Raw genomic sequence first — 19,558 nt, forward strand, 5'->3', positions numbered from 1 at the left:
TGGTCAGAGTGAGTCTTGTGATGGGTCTTGTGATTGGAAGGTTACCTCAGCTCAGGGTTATTGGGAGGTGAACTGGGGGGGGCTTGCGTGGATTGGTTGAGGGTCGGTGCTGTCTTTGGTTGGTTGTGTGGTTGATTTGGATTTTGGATTCTGAGAAGTTTATAGGCTGATTGTAGGTCCATTTGTCTGTTGATCGAATTGCTTCTGGAGTCCCAGGCTTCAAAGAACTCACAAGGATGGTGGATAGTAGCATGGCCAATGATTTGTGTGTTTCTCCAATCAAATTGGTGCTGTTTGGTGTCGGTGTGGGTAGCGATTAAGGATTTGGGATCATGGCATTTGACTGCCAGCTGGTGTTTATGGATCTTGGTTTTTAATTGACATTGATTGCAATGGTTACAGTTGATTTTTGTAGATTACAATGTTTCTTTCATCCTTCTGTATAATTCCTGGTGGAGTGTGGCTGTGGGTTTGTAGGCTATTGCTATTCCTAGGGTTGGAGAATTTTGGCTGTCATTTCTGACACCCTTTTGTGTACGATAAGGTTAGTTTTTGCACAGTAGTTGGCTGTGTGGGGTGTGGTTTGGGTGGTGTGTGTCAGAAGATGAAGTTTTTTTGGTTAGCTGTTATGGAGAAAGACATCAAGCAGTCATTTCTCTTCTGCTTTTCTTAGTGTTGTGGTACTGCAGTGTGTCCTGGCCCTTCTTAAGAAGGTTTGGACACAGCTTTTGGGTGCGATAGGGTGGTTGATTGCGAAGCTGAGGATCTGGTCCATGTGTGTTGGTTTGCAATAGACGTTGGTTTTCAGTTCTTCATTGTCTAGTCTCCTTATGTTGATGTCCAATCCAACTGTATTCAATGGAACTTACATCTTGGTAAGCATCTATGGGATGGCAGCAAAATTGTATGCATGCCTATTAAGAAATGAGCCTCATTTATTTAGTGGGATTTATCAGAGATTCTATATATATCAGCCTTCTTTAACCTAGTTTCCATTGAGACTACAACTCAGATGGCAACAACTTGGGGAAAATTGGTTTATACAATTACAGTCTTAATTTACAGAATCTTTGGTAGGATTCAACTTTTCTTACAATTTGCCTCATTTCCTCTCTCTCTCTAGGATTAATAATATTGGATGAACTCCATCAACAAGTGCTCAAAGGAAGAGGAAAATTTGCTCAAGATGTTAGCCAGTAAGTTTGCATTCATGGCTGTAATTTTTGCAGGGGAGTGGGAGATTGTAATTTTAACAATTAATGAAAAAAATATGCAGATTATGTTAACCATGATTATGATTAACATTATCTGCCGCAACCACAGTATTTTCATTAGTGATTGTTTTCTTGTTGAGGTATAGTTACAATATATTGTATAAAAATGAATACTTTGTTGTACCAGACATGCATACAGTTGTTTTTCAAACTTGGCAACTTTAAGCTTTATTGACATAGGAGTAAGCTGTATACAAAATACCTGCTAAATAGACTGATTGAACAGATACTAGGCAGATTATAGCACAAGAGCAGGCAGGTTTCAGAAAGGATCACAGTACTATAGATCATTGCTTTATTTTACAACACCTTACAATAAATAGATTGTTGTAAAGGTAAAGGTTCCCCCGCACATGCATGCTAGTCGTTTCCAACTCTAGGGGCCGGTGCTCATCTCCGTTTCAAAGCCGAAGAGCCAGCGTTTGTCCAAGGATGTCTCTGTGGTCATGTGGCCGGCATGACTAGACGCCAAAGGCGCACGGAACGCTGTTACCTTCCCACCGTAGTAGTCCCTATTTTTCTACTTGCATTTTTACGTGCTTTCGAACTACTAGGTTGGCAGAAGCTGGGATGAGTAACAGGCGCTCACTCTGTTACGCGGCACTCGGGATTTGACCCGCCAAACTGCCGACCTTCTGATCGACAAGCTCAGCGTCCTAACCCACTGAGCCACCGCGTCCCTTATTAATAGATTAATAGATTGTTAGGCAACAGTAAAAATATTTATATGCAACATTTATTGACTTATCATCTAATGCAATAAATAGAAAGACTATCTAATATCTACATTACGTGAAGACACTTACATGCAAGTATGGATAAATCACAAAGGCTCCCTAATAAATCAGATTAAGACTACAAAAAGTGTCAGGATTATATATATTGGACCCTGTTCTGTTTAATTTTTAAATAAACAACATTGTAGAAGAGTTTAAGAATCCTTTCTTTCTTGCCCCCTCAATGGGAACCAGAAAGGCCCCTATATTACTATATGCATACAACATGATATTCATATCAAAAACATTAATTGGAATTAAAAGAATCCTGACAAAATTTGGCACCTACTGCAGGAAAAAGTATTTACAGATAAATTATTCTAAAACCAAGGTTTTTGTCAAAAGACCAGGAGACATGGATTTACCCTAGATGGTGAGGAGACAAGTGGGAAGGGACAAGTGAGGTCATTTAAATATTTGGTTATCCAATTTGCTGAAGCTGTACCATGAAATCACATATAGCATCAAGAAGGACAATAGCCATGAGAGCCATTTGCTCCTTCTCCTTGAAAGGAAGACAATTAGTACAATCTATCCTCAAGATCTTTTCTAGGAAAGCAATACAAGAGTTAATATACGGGGAGTAAAGTCTGAAGGATTTCTCAGAAAGACATGTTGAGCTGCCCCCCTTTCTCTCTCACAGTAAGGAGTTATACAAGTTCCAAGTTCTCTGTATCTCACTGCAAATATTATTTTGCCCTTGTTTGAATTTTTGAGGGTCAACATTGGCTTCCTAACATCTTTACAGCCATAAAGTCTAGAAATTTGTCTTTTTGTGTATAGGCTTTGACACAAATACTGTCATTGTTGAGAATTCATTCTGCATTTCCCAGAGCAATTTTCTGTGTACTTTGAGTAAGTGATTTTGAGGAATTGAAACGTATTGCCTTGGAAATAGTTGAAAATTTCTGTTATTCATGCCTTATTTTTCCTCTTCTGATTCCACAGAGATGACCTTATCCGAGCAATTAAGAAGCTGAAAGTTTTAGGAAATGGCTTCGGGATTCTTCCTGTTGGTGGGACATACCTGATCCAGTCTGTACCAGCTGAACTAAACATGGATCACACTGTTGTGATACAGCTTGCTGAGGTGCCTATTCTACAAAAGAATGAGTGAAAGGAATCATGAATGTGATTTATTCTGATTTAGCCAGTTGTAGACATTTTTTAAAATTTAACATGAAAGTAAATAAGTATTTCTGCATGATGAATTGGAGATTTGAATAGGAACTACAGCAGGAGAGATAAATTCAGGAATCATATGATATAGTTTGCAGTCCTATATGTTTGTTGCATCCTACATGTTTATTAAAAATATAAGAAATAAGTAGTTGGGAAACTTATTTATGGCAATATAAAGATGAATGCATTTAATAATTACTCATGGATCACAATTCCTTTAATCTAAGATATATTATGCTTATTTCGCAGAACTATGCACATGAGCTATGCACTTAAACCACATGCAGTTAATAAACCAGGACCAAACTATCATTTCAAACTGTTTTATTACCCTAAATAATTATTCAAATTTCTGTTCATGCTAAACAAAAAAAAGATATTGTACGTTTCGTATTAGACAGCATATGAACAAAGCAATTCTTTTATCCAACCTGCACTGTTCAGTCTTAGCTGTTCTTTCCCCAGGCAAATTTTAGAATTCTGTGAATTAGGCTTGAGTGAGTGCTATTTTGCATGAAACTGGTTCCTCATAATTTCATTAGGAGAAAATCTGGTAAGGAAATCTTTTCTAAAATCAATTTAAAATTGGAGATATTGGGATGTTATTCGATGTTTGGTCATGCAAAACACATGCTCTGCTTTTAGTATATCTTCTCCCAAACAGCAGTCACTAAATGTATTTTATTCCTTTTATTTTTTATGCATTCTTTTTCTGCCTTGGCAAATTTACTGAAATCCTATTTTTTCCCATTCTTAATTTCAGAAAAAGGGGTATGTGACTATAAGTGAAATCAAGTCCAGTTTAAAGTGGGAAATGGAACGAGCCAAGCAAGTGCTGGTATGTCAGTAATTTAGACCAATAAAAAGAACTGCCTGAATTTGATAGTTTAAAATTCAGATTCTTAAAAAGTTGGAAATACTGTTTTCTCCAGAGGCTGATAATATTTACAGAATCCTCATATGGCATCTGGTTTGTTTAATTAATTAATTAATTAATGGGACCACCATAACACTATATTCTGTAATATTTCAGTATTTGTTCTTGAAATCTTTCTTGTTTCCAGGCAACCATCAGAGCCATGAGATTTGGGGCAAGATCATTGAAATAGGCTTTTTCAACTTTTTTAAAAAAATAATAGTATGTATCTATTACTGTTTGAGATGACTCAGTGGTATAAAAAAGACTATTGAGCTTTCCATTGTGTCAAGATATCTATAATTATATAATTATTACCTACGGGAACACCTACTGCCGGCGTCAACTTCCCTCCGTCCTGTACGTTCCCACAGAGAGGGCCTCCTCAGGGTACCACCGGTCAGAGAATGTCGGCTGGTGACCCCCAGGGGGAGAGCATTCTCGGTGGGTGCGCCAATCCTTTGGAACCACTTACCGGCTGAACTCCGGATGGCCCCCGACCTTCGCTTCTTCCGGCGTGATCTAAAAACTTATCTATTCGAACAAGCCGGCCTGGCCTGATGGATTTGGGTTTTAACATTATTTTAACTAACCTACAACATTGGGCAGAATCATTCAACTTTAAATCTTGTAACCTGTATTCTTATTTTTATTGCCCTGTACACCGCCCTGAGTCCCTCAGGAGAAGGGCGGTATATAAATCAAATCAAATCAAATCAAATAAATAAATAAATAAAAAATTTCTCCCCATTTGGCATTTCATTCAGTCTTTTGTTTCCACCTTCTCTTCCAAATATGAACCAGTATTCCATGGTGACTAAACATGCTCACGACTTATGACTGTTCATGCCACCATCCGCTTACTTTTGCTTACTGTTTATTTCTTTGTTCTCCCTCCTTCCCCAACAAATATATTGTGTGGCTTTTTACAGGATCATTTGTTGAAGGAAGGGATGGCCTGGCTTGATACACAAGCTCCAGGAGAGCCACAGTATTGGCTACCTGCCCTCTTTACAGAACTGTACTCTCAGGAAATCACACCAGAAGAAGCAAAGGAAGCTTTACCGTGACAATATCAAAGATGAGTAATAACTGAACATTTGCTGATTGTTAATATGGTAACATTGAACAGTAGTTATTATTTTGGATCTTAAAATATTTATAAGAAAATATCTGCTTTGCTAATACCTAATTTCAGCATGTATTTGATACTAAATGTGGATTTCTGCCAAATGTAGATTTTTATTTCATTAGCAAGTTTCTAGTTCTTGTAATGAGGATGAGATGGCAGGAGGGAATCTGTCCAAATTTGTAGCCTTTTCTTTCAGTTATTGTAAATGTTTAGAATCAGGATTGATGTCAGATGCTGAAACTGTTTGATTTCTTTTCATTCACTTATCCCAAGTTTGTTGAGTATTATATTAACTGTATACATACTGAATCCCTTCATTTTTAAAGGGGTCTGTTTCTGTATGATGAAATAGCTGGACTTCTTTATTGCTACTTGGATTTTGGGTAAAGGACCAAACTATTGTTATTATTATTATTTCCAACTTATGTATCATTGGAGGTTTGCACAATTTCATTAAAAAAAAAGCAGGAGTATCTTGAAAGACAGTTTAGAAAGTCATGGGTAAAACTTAGTCCAATTTCAGCCATTCATGCAGTCAGGGTTCCTCTGACCTGAGATACTGTATGAAAACATACCTTCACAACCGTAACCATGTTGTGCCTTAGCATGTTGAAATCTGTAAACAGTAAATATATTCTTCCATATTTGTGCAGTGCACATAAAAATTTGAAATTCATAAAGCTATGTATTAAACTTCATGTGGGTATAAAATTTTATTGACCATTTTAAAAACCATTGACTGCATTGAAGTCTTACTGATTTCCATAAATCTATAAGCTTATAATTCATGGATATAAAAAACAGACAGGATAAAACTTACTACTCATGACTGAAAAGTTACTTAGGCTGGTAGAAGAATTTTCTTTAGCTATATTCACAGATCATGCTGTGCGGAAGAAGAAACTGCTTCCTGTAATATCCTAAGAATCATCTTATGACTTCATTCAAAATACAAGGAAGAATTTATTGGGGATAATTTATGTGCAGAGTTGGACTGCTATAGATTGATGACCTATACCAGGGGTTGGCAACCTCGGCTCTTTTATGACTCGTGGACTACAACTCCCAGAATTCCTGAGCCAGCTATGCTGGCTCAGGAATTCTGGGAGTTGAAGTCCACGAGTCATAAAAGAGCCGAGGTTGCCGACCCCTGCCCTATACAGTGGTGTTGAGTTAGGAGTAGATCAAGAGACAGCTGTTTATCTAGAAAATGCAAGCAATTGGCTAATGACTTCCCACAAAAAAGTATTGGACAAAGTCATACTGTAGTACAGGAACTCAATCTAAAGTGTTTTACTTCAGGGATTTTCAGAATTTTTTGGCCTATTAGTCATTTTTTTCCAGAATTTCCTATTAAGAGGTGAAACAGTACTGATAAAACATTGGCAATAAAATGAAGAGTAAATGTTTATTTTAAATGCAAAATTAACACTTCCAATGTACAAAAAATAAAATCTGAATTTCACATTAATTTGGAAAGTTTGTTAATCAAGCAGATCAGTGCTTTGGGCATTTTTCTTGTTATCCAAAAATGTACAAAAAAGCCGTTTTCACACACAATTCTTTTGAAATAGTCAGAACTTTTATTCTTCCAGTTGGAATGTTTCGTTTCCAAATGCCTTATAATTTTTCAGGATTCAGATTAGCCAATACTTGCAGTCAACACACTAACATTTGGTTGCTTGTCTTGAAGACTATAGAAAACCAAAGTTGATAAAGGTCCATTTCTTACCTGAGCTTAACTTGTCTCATAAAAAGAAGCAACACCCAACAGTCCTGGAATCTGTTTAGCTTTTTTTTTCCCCTGTACCCGCTACAATTATATCAGTTTGTAACTAGTGATTGATATCTGGAAGTCTATTTATTAGGCCTAATTTTTTAAAAAAACATAACACATCTTGAGTGCTGATGGCATGTATTTCTTCCATTGTGACTGCACCTTCCTGTTGCCTTTGCAAACACAGTTAAGTTTACTCTGGAAGAAATTGCATTCAAGAACAAGTCCAGGAATACATGCATTGCAGCCAAACAGTATAATCCTAAACGTCTTTACTAATTCCTGTAGAGCTCAATGGGACTTACTCCTAAGTAGCTATGTATGAGGGCAATTCGGAAATAAACCTCCGTTTGGTTATCAATGATAGACACTCGCAGATTCAGAACTTTTATTGTACACATTAGGAAACTACATTACTTTTGGACATAACTGCCATTCAAATTGAGGCATTTGACATAACATCTTACAAGGTTTAAATTCCTTAGTAGTAGCCACTCGGTGCCAAATCTGGGCTATTTGGGGGCTGTGTGTGTGTGATCAAAAACATCCCAACAGAACTGCTTCAAAAGTTCTTTGGTGCATCTAGCTGTGTGCGGGCAAGCATTATCGTGAGCCCACACACTGAAAGTGGTGCCATAGAAAATCCCGCCAAATTTGAAGAGGCCAGTGAAGTTCATGACCATCAATTGGGGCATGCAAAGGAAATTCAGTATTAATTGCAAAGAATCTAAATCTCTGCATCTACACGTAAGTGGATTATATCTGCCTGAACTATGTTGTGGCATGTGACATCCATCAGCTGTAGCCACAAACATTTTACAATTGTTATTTTCACCCTTTTTTTATAAAACACCACCACACCGGAAGTCAGCATGCCCTGACACTTCTTATGGATGGCTCGTCTCAGTTTTTCTAACATTTCACAGACGACTTCTGAATTGATGGTTGAACCACGCTCCATGAACTTCATTAACAATACCCCCTTGGCATCTTCACATCTGGCAGGATTTTCTATGGCACCGCTTCCAGCATGGTGTTGGTTCACAATAATGCTTGCCCGCACACCGCTAGATGCACCCAAGAACTTTTGAAGCAGTTCCGTTGGGATGTTTTTGATCACACAGACACCCATAGCCAGATTTGGCACCGAGCAACTACTACTAAGGACTTTCAAACATTGTAAGACGTTATGTCAAGTGCCTCAATTTGAATGGTGATTATGTCAAAAAGTAATGCAATGTTGTAGTTTTCTAATGTGTGTAATAAAAGTTCAGTATCTGAGAGTCTCTATCATTGATAACCAAACAGGTTTATTTTTGAATTGCCCTCCTATATAGGATACCTCGTGAATTCATTACAGACATACACACATGCAAATACTGCCTATAATGTGGAACATGAAGGGGAAGGAATCACCACAATCATTCTTGCAGAATCAGAATTTCCATCTCCACCTCCAATGCTTTCAGAAGAACAGGGTTGAGAACAGTTTCAAGGACTCAGGCTGGAGCTGAACAATCTAGCTTCCAGGAGGAAATTTCAGCATTGCAGATCTGGTAATGATGCTGGAGAAATAGGATATATTGGGTATATTTAAATAGCTGTTCTTTCAGTCTCTGTAATACACATTGAGGGTAGGTAGCATTATTTTACCTTTCAGAAATGACACAGATGAACTCCAGATCCTGCCAAAACAAACTTTATTGCACACAAAAAAACCACCCCTTATGTACAACTGTATATAAACAAGGTTTCTTTATTTGAAGACCCTTGTGCATTTGTTTCTTTTTTCTCTTAAGCTTGTTAGGTCTAAAATTATGTCACCAACATTTGTCTAGATCAGTAATCTAGGATTGTCATTTCTTAAAATGGAAACGTTCAGAAGACAGATAATTATGGGCAGCTACAAAATCAGATTCCTTTTTTTATATACCATGTGACTCACATTTAAAAAAATCACATAAGGCATTTTTCATGTTTTGTTTTAAAGAAATGTATGCAATACTTCAACAGCTAACATGCATCTGGAGTTAAGATGCCTTGAAATCAGTGCTCTAACCCAGAAGCACTTCTAGCCCTAGGGAATAGCATGGGGAAACCCAAAATTATTCAGTTGGCACAGAGTGCATAAGGCCTAAGTCTCACTGATTCCAGCAGGACTTAAAAATTAACTGTGCACTTACATCCCTTTGATTTTGAGGGAAATAAAGAAGAGAATAAGTAAAATCTGACTTGGATTGTATCTAATGAGATTAAAAGGAACATGATAAAATTAACTCTGCCTCTTGAGACCTTCCCTTTACAAGGCATCTACACGTAAACTTGTATTGCAATGTTTTTTTTCATATTCCACCAGCTATTCATGTCCCTTGAACAGACTCTTTGGGAGGGTGAGGAAAGACAGAGAAACAATTCTACTTGGTTCTTAAGTGTAATCAGTTTTTTCAACACCCAATCTGCAGGATAGTTTGAGCAGCAGAATGCCTTCTCTTATATCCCAAAGGAAGTATAAGAACAGCTGGAAGGATACTGCCTATGAACACACAGGATGTTTAAAGGGAGAGGTGGGATGGATGGCAGATACAAGCAAGGAACCCTGTACATTACTAGGCTGATGGCTGAACACAGTCTTTCCTATAGAATGGCTCCTGCTTCAGATCACATGTGCATCAACAACATCAATTCCTCCAATTTCCTAAAGGCTTAGAGCCAGTTCTAAAAGTGCTAAGTCTTGTGGATTTTCTTTACAAAGAGTTAAATTCCTACATTTAAAAAAATCTTCAGAAGTCTGGAACCTTTTCTGTATTATAGATGACCTGGAAGAAGAGAGTTAAGATAGATTTTATAGAAAAACCCACCCACTAGTGTGCAACTCCTTATTTCAGTTTCAATAAACTCTTATTAAAATAAGACCGGATCCTTTGACTGGATAGTTCCAACAATTTACTCCCCAGGCTTAACAGTCTAAGACACATTGACCATATTTCTTCTTTCTCTGTCATGAAACTCCTAGCTGTGTTCTCCTTGCCTCCCAAAAATAAAGCACAGAAGCTAAAGCTACTTCAGATAAACATGCTAATTTGTTGGTGCTATTACACTTATTTGTATTTCAGTTCTGCAATCATTACTTCTCCTATATATAACCCATCCCTGAAATTATATCCAACTTACCAGGGAGAGAAAAAAATCTTTCTCCTTTAGAGTCACCAAACATGGACAGTAAAACGAGGTAAAGTTTGCTTTGGAAAGCTGAAGGTTGACTTGGACAGTAGGCTTAAAACATGAATTTTAATTATTTTCCTGGGTTGTATTTTACTCCTTTCCTGCCTGGACTTTAGGTAAAAGTCAGAAAAACGAGAAAATAATAAAGCTGTGGAAACTTCGAAACAAAACAAAACACAAAATAAATTTTTCCTCTTTGGTCTGTCTAAGACAGGCAACATCAAACCAACTGGGAAGCTACAGTGCACCAGATCTAAAGAAATAGAATGTGATGTACAAATAGTCAAAAAGTGCTTCAACAAATTAAATTGCTGGGAGCCCATCAAGGTGAAGAAACAAGCTGGGAGGGAAGTGCTAGGAATATGCAGTACATTTATGAAACGAGTACAATGGAACAAGGAGCCATGCTTTATCTCATGCTCTTTGAGAATTGGCAGAACGGGAGACATAAACCTGCCTACAGGTTTTTCCAAAATGCTTTTTTTCTTTTTTTGGCGTGTCATTCACTCAGAGGTCTCCAGCAGAGGGAAGGGTCATTTCTAAAATGCAGCCTCTCACAAGCCCAGTTCAGTTTTAGCTCTTTTTTAACAGGACATACCTAGAGCGCTTGATGGAGATAACAAAAGGCTGTTTTTTGCACTTGTGTGCTCACTCTGGAACCTAAACAGTTCTTAGGTCTCTCTGGGGTCCTCCACAGCACCTGGAGTTGGAAGATCCCACCCCCGTGTTTTGAATTCCCAAGTAATCAGGTAGGAGGCACCTAAATCTTAATGCTCCCCTGAGTGTCTGTTTCTGTTTCGGAAGAGCTGCTTTCTGAGTCTATGTCTGGATTCTCCTGCTGGTGCTTCTCCTGAACCTTCAGGCGGATTCCTTGCAAACGTGCTAAAAGGGATTGGTAATCAAAGTGTCCTCGCTTCTCCCCAAAGGGGTCCTGGAAGGAAAAAAAATGCAAAGATAATAGATTTCAGGGTCACTAGCAGACCAGTAAATCAAAAGGAATTTAAGCATTCATCAAGTTAATTATTCCACTAATAAAATAATTCTTCCCTATCCACTCTAAATTACATTAACAAATGAGGACTTGAAAAAGCTGGAAAGAGATATGTAAATTCTGTGAGAAATACTAATTGGTGGGTTCAGAATTTCTTCATTTTAATGATACATCTTCTGCTTTGGGCTTTAATTTAGTTCTGATTCCTCAGTTACTTTGGCAGTCTTGATGACATCCTTGCTTTTGCAGTAGAACATTATCCCTGACATCCTCTTTTTCATTCAAGGAGCGTTTTCTTCTGCATGTATAATTGCAATTTGTTCTGGACAAAATGGAGAGCTGATTTTGGCCATGCTGTCCTGCATCAAATATCTTCAACCATTTTTTTCCCTTCACCCAAAAAGGGAAGTTTTAAAACTGAAATCCCTGCAGGCTCTTTCTAAACTGAACTGCTTCAGAGAAGGAGAGAGGGAAGGAAGAGACTTGGCAGCAGAGCTTTTGGGAGAAAAAAGACTAACTATAATTTACTTGAACTACGGTAACTTGCATAATACATTGAACCATACAATAACCACACTGACTTAGTTCAAACAACATACTGAGCCACCAACTAGCTAAACCCAATATAGCTTAATATGCTGTGTACACACCTGATGTGAATCCTCAGTGGCTCTAAACCCAAATATAGCTTCTCTTATCTGCAATGGAAAGTTTGACTATATATCCAGCATTCATTTTAAGATGCTGCTATGGTCTAGAAACAGAATTCACCAAAAAGTTTCTTGCACTAAAAATTTCAGAGGAGCTTGCATATGAGAACAGTGAGCTGAACAACAGCCAATGGCTAAAACTACTAAAGAACTTGTCAATATCAAAAATATTGACAAATCAAATCAAAAGTCTACATTTAGAATCTTGTATTGAGAAAAATATGGTCAGTACAAAATATTATAAAGCGTGTGTTGGCTCTTCTGTATAGAAAATGCATCTCTAAACAAACTTATTAATGCCAGAAAAATGCAGTGACCAGAATCTTTTAGATAAGCTGAGCAATCTTTTTGGTGAGCACAGATTCATGTTTTACATAAGGTGGGGAGAGCAAAAGAAATGGTCCAAAATAGGAACATTCATGTCACATATATGGGGCCATGATCCTTGAGGGTTTTTCCCCCAATTTTACAACCTTTCTTGCCACATTTGTTAAGTGAATCCCTGCAGTTGTTAAGTTAGTAACATGGTTGTTAAATGAATCTGGCTTCCCCACTGACAATGCTTGTCAGAAGGTCAAATAAGGTGATCGCATAATCCTGGGATATTGCAATCATCATAAATATATGCCAGTTGCCAAGCGTCTTGAGTTTTGTTCACATGATCATGATGATGCTACAGCGGTCATAAGTGTGAAAAAATGGTCATAAGTCATTTTTTCCAGCACTGTTGTAATTTCAAATGGTCACTAAATGACTTGTTGCAAGTCAAAGATGAAATGTATTTTATTTTTATCCATTAATACATTTGGTGGGTGAAATGATTGGTTTTCCTTTTAATAAGTATATAAAATAAAAGAAAGAAAATTCCCCAACTTAGACACAAATCTTTGTCCAACAAGATTGATTCAAATTGCCTTCCATTATTCATAATCATTTCTTGCTTGCTGTAATATACTAGCACCCATTTCTCTAACATATCTGAACAATGTGAGAATTCCAACTCAGATTTTCATATTCCTATTCAGAAAAAAATTCTGCTGAATGAAAAAATTATTTTCTTCAGATCAGAAGATGAGAAATCAATCCCTGATTATTGCTAGTCTTTTAATAAATCTTCCATTCCAGTCGACATGTACACATCATCTCGTCCTTACCTGCATGGACTGTCCTTGGAGATGAAGCCTCTCTTTGCATACCCCCTCATAAAAATCATAATATTCCATGAAGGACTTCTCCATAACTCCACTAGCATAAAAGAAATAACAAAATAAGAGACCCACTGGCAATAAAGCTATTTTTTCCATCAAGGAGTTAATGCCCAGGGTTTTTAAATTATTTTTTTAAACCCACAGACACAAAACAACAGTTTGTTCAACAAGGCACAACCATTACACATATTATTCCTAAGTCCAGTGGTGCAAGGGCAGACTAGCCTTTCATTTGTTTATTACATATAACTAAATATCTACTGTATATAGACCCCACTATTTTCTTCTCTAAGAGTGAAAACAATAAGGATTTTTTCACTATGCAAAGATCATTTCTTTCAAAAAAAATATCACCTCAGTATCTATAGCTGTGTTTGTATTAATAAAAAAGCAGAATTCTGAGAATCTCATTTTATTCAAAGCAAGTGTGCTGCTACATGCTAATCCATTACTCCAAAGTTGACTTGAAGAAAAAAATCCATACTGTTACATCCTTCAATGTTGCTTCTTAACTATATGAATATCTAAAATAATTTATTTTTTGCTTGTTTAGAGAAAACAAATCAAGCTGATTTAGACTTGTCAAGAGCTAGGTTTGAAGAACTATATGAGTAATAAATTAGGAATGAATGCGTCTCCAGATTGATTTGTGCATTTTATTTTGACAAAATATGTTAACTTCATAATCTCAAGAAAAATCTGTTACTTTTAAGTTAGCCTAATACCAGAGGAACACTTTGCTTTTTCCCATTAATTGCATTAGCTGCATTAATTAACCCACTTTCAGGCGAGTCTCTGAAAACAACTTGCACCAACATTTCTTGAACCAGTGAGCTCCAGATATATTGCAACACTCAGAATTCCCAGCGAGCATGACTATTGTAAATACATCTGGAAAGCACTAGTTGGAAAACACTGATATATTGACACCTTCATTGGTGAAGGATCACTAATATTTCATATATAAATTCCCTGATATATATAAATCATTCAAACATTCTATAAATTGTTCTAAATCTTTGGGGAAGGAAACACAATGAATATGATAAAGTGTAGCTGATGATGCAGCCATTAGGAAACTAAAAATGAACTTGACATTAGTACATTAAAAGATTGGAGAGTGGAAGTTAACAGCTTTGCTAAAGGCTTAAGATTGTGAAGAAGAAATCTGAATATGACTGTCCTAATTATTTGAACTTTTAAACTCATAAAAAAGGGGGGAAACACCACCTATTGAAAAGTCAGGTGTTAAGTGATGGGATTTCTTTGGTCCCTTGAAAACTTTTTGTATCGATCCAATCCTTTCTCCCATCTTGACCAAAGAAAAAAAAGAAAATAATTGCCATATCTCAACACTGCAATCTCATTACTTACCTACGCCAGGCTTCCTCAGTCTGTTACACACTATGCTGAACTAGAACAGCCATCCTCCTTAGCCAACATTCAACATAACTGGAAGGTACAAGGCTTGAGAAGCTGTATTATAAAACTGCAAAGTTTTTCTAGAGTTGAATGCAGAATCTCCCAGAATATTAATTATGGGGCTAGAAAAAAGTGAAGTTTGAACACTCAAATGGTTAAGATTATATTGCCAATTTTCCCAGAAATGAGTAAAGCTTCATTCAGAAATATATTTTCTGAGTTTTTCAAAGGAGAACAGAAAGTGAATCTGCAAGTTAAATAATGGTATCTCTCCAAACATACCGTAAAGGTTCTGGACAAGGGCATTTCCCTTCCAGCATGTCACATACAGCGATGCGGATAGTTTCATGTCGGATGCACTCGTTGTAATTTTTACTGTCTCCTGGATGCCTTTCCTACAAAACAATAATTGCTGAGAACCTCTCCATTTAGGATAATACAAACAGAAAAAGAATTATTCATAATATACCCCACCACCAATAATCCAACTATTGTGAAAATAAATAAATCAACAAAAAGCAAAATAAAAATTGGATACAATAAAATAAAAATATGTCAATATATATTCGCAATCATTATAAAATAGTATATAATCTTCCATTTGTTGTTAGTCGCTAAGTCGTGTCCGACTCTTTGCAACCCCATGGGCCGTAGCATGCCAGGCCCACCTGTCCTCCACTGTCTCCGAAAGTTTGCCCAAATTCATGTTCAATTAATCGATGGCACTATCTAACCATCTCATCCTCTGCCGTCTCCTTTTTCTTTTGCCTTCAGCCTTTTTCAACATCAGGGTCTTTTCCAATGAGTCTTCTCTTCTCATTAGGTGGCCAAAATATTTGAGATGTGAGTTTTGATATTACTATATGAAAAATTTTGAAGCTGAAAGAAAATGTTCATTCGGTGCTAACTCCAATCCAGCTCCAATCCCATTGATAAAGGTCTATGGAAACATAGTCCTTACTTTTAAAAAAGTTCCTCGTCCTTTAGTAACCTATGAAGGCTTCAAAACCCTTTAATAATTCTTTATATCTCTCATAACATAATAGGCTTTAATTATAATTGGGAAGCAGATACATAATTGGAAGTCCCATTATTTCTGGGATCAGAATCTCGATTTAAAAAAATATGTAGGTGTCCTATGTATCTTACTACCTAGCAGATTTCTTTGTATTTTGTGTTTGTATGCTTTATGTTTGAAAATGGAAATGAGAAGTAGAGAAAAAAAATGCAGGAAATATTTCCCCCAATGCATTTCTACCCTATAATAGTTCAGTATTGAATTGCATCATTGATGGTTCCTCGATTCTAAACCCTTCTCCATCCTCCTTTTTGGTCATGTAATTGACAGTGAAGGTCCCGTGTTTCCCAAAAAATAAGCCCAGGTCTTATATTTATGGTTGGTCCAAAAGACCCATTAGGGCTTATTTTTTGGGGGGTGTCTTATTTTTTGATCACAAGGCCCAGCCTGGCCAAGGCCCCCCACAGGCAACTCAGGTTTCCCTCAGTGGGGGAGGAAGGCTTTGGAAACTGCCTTTTCATTTACATTCATCATCAATATTGTAATCTGTCCCTTTATTTTATTTTTTAAAAAATGATTTGTATTTACCACAATTAGCCTCCTTGAATGCCAATGGGAAGCCGCGGTGTGAATTCTGCGCATGAGCCTCGGATATACAGACATTCACACCCTCAAAGCTCACGCCGCTTCCTCACTTGGGGCGCACCACTGCTTTACCTGTGTGTTCAACTTTGTGGCTCAGCTAAACTCTTCAGTTGGAGTGGGCCACAATTTCCATCACCTTCAGGAAGCCTGGGCAATGGAAACCTTAAGCCAGGCTCCTCGCAGCTGAAACAATCCAGCTCACCCAGGATCAGGTTGGCAGTCACAGGAGACGTAGCCCATCCCTGTCCTCCAGCTCTGGCCCACATGTGGGATGAGCCTCCCACAATGGCCAACCTGACCCTGGGCGATCCTGATTGCTTACAGGGAGAGGCTGCGCGTTGCAGGAGAGCGACTGCAAAGGGTGCATGCAGATGCTTGCAGCTCCTGAAGGCTCCAAGCGCTGTTTTTGGCACCACTCGGTTTCCTACCCCATCCCCGCCAGGCTGATCTGGTGGGTGGGATTGCCTTCCCTTTCCCGCCACTGTATTGGCAGCGGAGTCTGTGTGCGCATCTGCCTCACTGTTTTGGGGGGCTCTTCGATGCCTGACTGCCCCCCTTGGATCAGCTGCAGCCCACCATAGAGAGGATGGCTGAGGTTTGGGGGATGATCTATCCCCATTCATAATGTGGCCAACGCCCAATTGTTGCGCCTCTTGGAAGGGCAGCATCAGCTGCCAATGCAGCGGTGGGAAAGGGAAGGCAATCCCGCCCATGTTACACCAATCTTTTCAGTTACCCTATGAAAAAATGTCCCATTAGCGATATAATCCAAAATTGGTGTCTTTACCTGTTCAAAGCCAGGTTCATTGTGATAGGGATTCTCAGTCATTAAAGACTGTATAGATATAAGTACCGAAGAAATGCTCTGTGCAGGACTCCAGGCTGGACCAGTCCATGTGCTGTGAGATAGCAAAAAAACCAACAACAACAACAAATAGCTTATTTCTACAGGTGCAAACACAAAATAATTTCTTAATGGATACACAGGGACTTCAATGTATTTTGATGCAGCTTGTCACATTTATGAATCCAGCTAAATAAAAAAGACATTTTCTAGTAGTGGTAAATAACTCCTGGGATTCAAGGACAAAAAGGTACTTCCGACCATTCAGGGACACATAGGTAATATCTGTCCGCAAGTCTTTAAGCAGTTGTGCCTTTTACTGGGATCGTGTGGTCACTGTAAATGACACCTAAGATATGCAGGGAAAAGATGTCACTTCATTATAAAGAGTTCCAGATGAGTGCTATGTGAATGCTCCAAGAGACTCAAGTACCTTTTTCTGCTTGAATTGGAAGTATTGTATCTAGGTCCACAAAATGGTGAGTCAAGACTTAGAAACAAAATATTACATTCATGAAATGTCTTAATAGCATGAAGAAGAAAAACACCAATAAAGATCAATATACATTGTCCAGCAATAAAGTCTTATCAGTTGCTGACTTTGGACAACTTACTTATAGGCATGATCAATGTAGTAACCTGAGATAATATAACCCTAATCAGAAAATATCATCACTGGGGAAGATTATTGCACATAAGTTGTCCAAAGTCAGCAACCTTAATGTGTTGTGTGCCTCCTCTTTTCTGACTTTTTTGAGCTGTTTGGAAACGATACATTACCACAGATCTGAACTAATTGCCAAAGTCGTCTGTAATTAGGCCTAAGGCCATATTCATAGTATCCTAGGACTGGAAGGACCTCAGAATTCTTCTAGCACAGCCCCCTGTTCAAGGCAGGACCTTTATACAATCCAAATCAAATGGTTGTCCAATCTATTCTTGAAAACCTCCAACGCCCGGGGGCAAGCTATTCCACCCATTAATTGTTCTCAGTGTCAGAAAATTTCTCCTTACTTTTAGGTTGGCTCTCTCTTTAACAGCTTCTACCCATTATTTCTGATGCCCTGGAGAATAAGCCAATCTCCATTTTTTTTGTGACAGTCCTGCAAGACAACTATCATGTCTTCCCCCCCCCATCCTTTTCTTCGATAGGCTAGACATACATAGCTCCCTCAACTTTTGTCATATGATTTTGCCTCCAGACCCTTTATCATTGTTGCTCTTCTCTGCAAACTCTCCAGGGTCTCAACATCTTTTTTTTGTATTGTAGTGACCAGTACTAGATGCTGTATCCCAAGTGTGGTCTGCAGGATCCAATCTGGGTCAGTCACTGGGACCACAGGTTTTCCAAGTCTTCCAAGCTTTCAGGCTTGTGCTAGAGCTTGGAAGACTAGATTGGATCCTGCAACATTATTCTTGGGCACTTATATTTGTCTTCATTCGCAAATGTGGTCTCAGCAGCACAGTGTAAATCAGTATTATCATTTTTCATTGTCTTGATGCTATCCCTCTGTTGATGCAACCTAGGATCCATTGGCTTTTTCAGCAGCTACAGCACATTGCTGACTCATAATTAAATATTGGTCTACTAGCTCTCTCTCACTGTTATTACTATTAAGCCATATACCACTTTTCTACACCTATGCATTTGGGTTTTCCTGCCTAAGTGTAGGACTTTATTTTTTTCATCACAGAACTGCATCTTGTTGGAATAGGTCCAATGTTCAAGTCTGTAAAGATCCTTCTAGATCTTGACCCTGTCTTCTAAAGTGTTGGCTATTCCCCCCAGCTTGGTGTTCTCTGAAAATAAGTTCCTCTTCTATTTCTTCATCTAGTTAATTTATGAAGAAGTTTAAGAGTCCTGGATCCAAGATTGAACGTTGAAGTACCCCACTGCATGCTTCTCTCCAGTAAATGTAATTAAGTTGAGGATAACCCACTGAGTGTGGTTGGTCAACCAACTGTGAATCCGTCTAATGCTGATATTGTTTACCCAAACTATTCTATCTTATCAAAAAGTAGATTGTATTCTACTTTGTCAAATGTGCTGAGGTCCAAGTATACTACGTCCACAGCACATGGCTGATCCACTAATGTAGTTACTTTATCCAAAAAGGCAATAAGATTTGTCTGACATGATCTGTTTTAAGAAACTCATGTTGACTTCTAGTAATCACCTTGTAAACACCTTGTTTCTAGGTGTACACAAATCCTGTGGCTCATTATCTTTTACGGGATTTTCCCAAATATTGATGTCAAGCTGATTGGCCTATAATTTCCTGGATCCACTTTATCCCCTTTTTGTAGGTTAGAACCTTATCAGCTCTTTTTCAGTTTTCTGGTATTTCTCCTATATCAGTGGTCCCCAATCTTTGCAGCTTGGTGACCCGACTTGTATGAGCAGCAGGCTGGTGTGCACACGCATGTACACACAGGTCAAC

General features: G+C 38.0%; 2 protein-coding genes across 4 annotated transcripts in view; one reads left to right on the plus strand and one right to left on the minus strand.

Moving 5' to 3' along the window:
- Positions 1 to 6,303, plus strand: part of SNF8 (SNF8 subunit of ESCRT-II) — a 19,650-nt gene extending 13,347 nt beyond the window's left edge. Inside the window, exons 5-8 of the mRNA XM_083376806.1 lie at positions 1,124 to 1,196; positions 2,999 to 3,140; positions 3,996 to 4,070; positions 5,081 to 6,303. Of these exons, the coding sequence (XP_083232932.1) occupies positions 1,124 to 1,196; positions 2,999 to 3,140; positions 3,996 to 4,070; positions 5,081 to 5,218 (428 nt within the window). The 3' untranslated portion in view covers positions 5,219 to 6,303. The remainder of the gene's footprint in view (positions 1 to 1,123; positions 1,197 to 2,998; positions 3,141 to 3,995; positions 4,071 to 5,080) is intronic.
- UBE2Z (ubiquitin conjugating enzyme E2 Z) overlaps positions 3,247 to 19,558 on the minus strand; it is a 26,620-nt gene continuing 10,308 nt past the window's right edge. Inside the window, exons 4-8 of one of the 3 annotated variants that reach the window (XR_014494141.1) lie at positions 17,061 to 17,172; positions 14,893 to 15,005; positions 13,135 to 13,225; positions 10,229 to 11,210; positions 3,247 to 3,347 (exon numbers count right to left, since the gene is read on the minus strand). Coding sequence is in view for 1 of the 3 variants with exons in the window: in XM_083376805.1 (XP_083232931.1) it covers positions 11,040 to 11,210; positions 13,135 to 13,225; positions 14,893 to 15,005; positions 17,061 to 17,172 (487 nt within the window). In the remaining 2 variants the exon portion in view is untranslated. Of the gene's footprint in view, positions 3,348 to 6,840; positions 11,211 to 13,134; positions 13,226 to 14,892; positions 15,006 to 17,060; positions 17,173 to 19,558 lie in introns of those variants that run through there. The other 2 variants (XR_014494142.1, XM_083376805.1) reach the window with 2 other exon arrangements.

This window comes from Vipera ursinii (genome assembly GCF_947247035.1).
Source record: "Vipera ursinii genome assembly, chromosome: Z".
NCBI classification, from domain to species: domain Eukaryota; kingdom Metazoa; phylum Chordata; class Lepidosauria; order Squamata; family Viperidae; genus Vipera; species Vipera ursinii.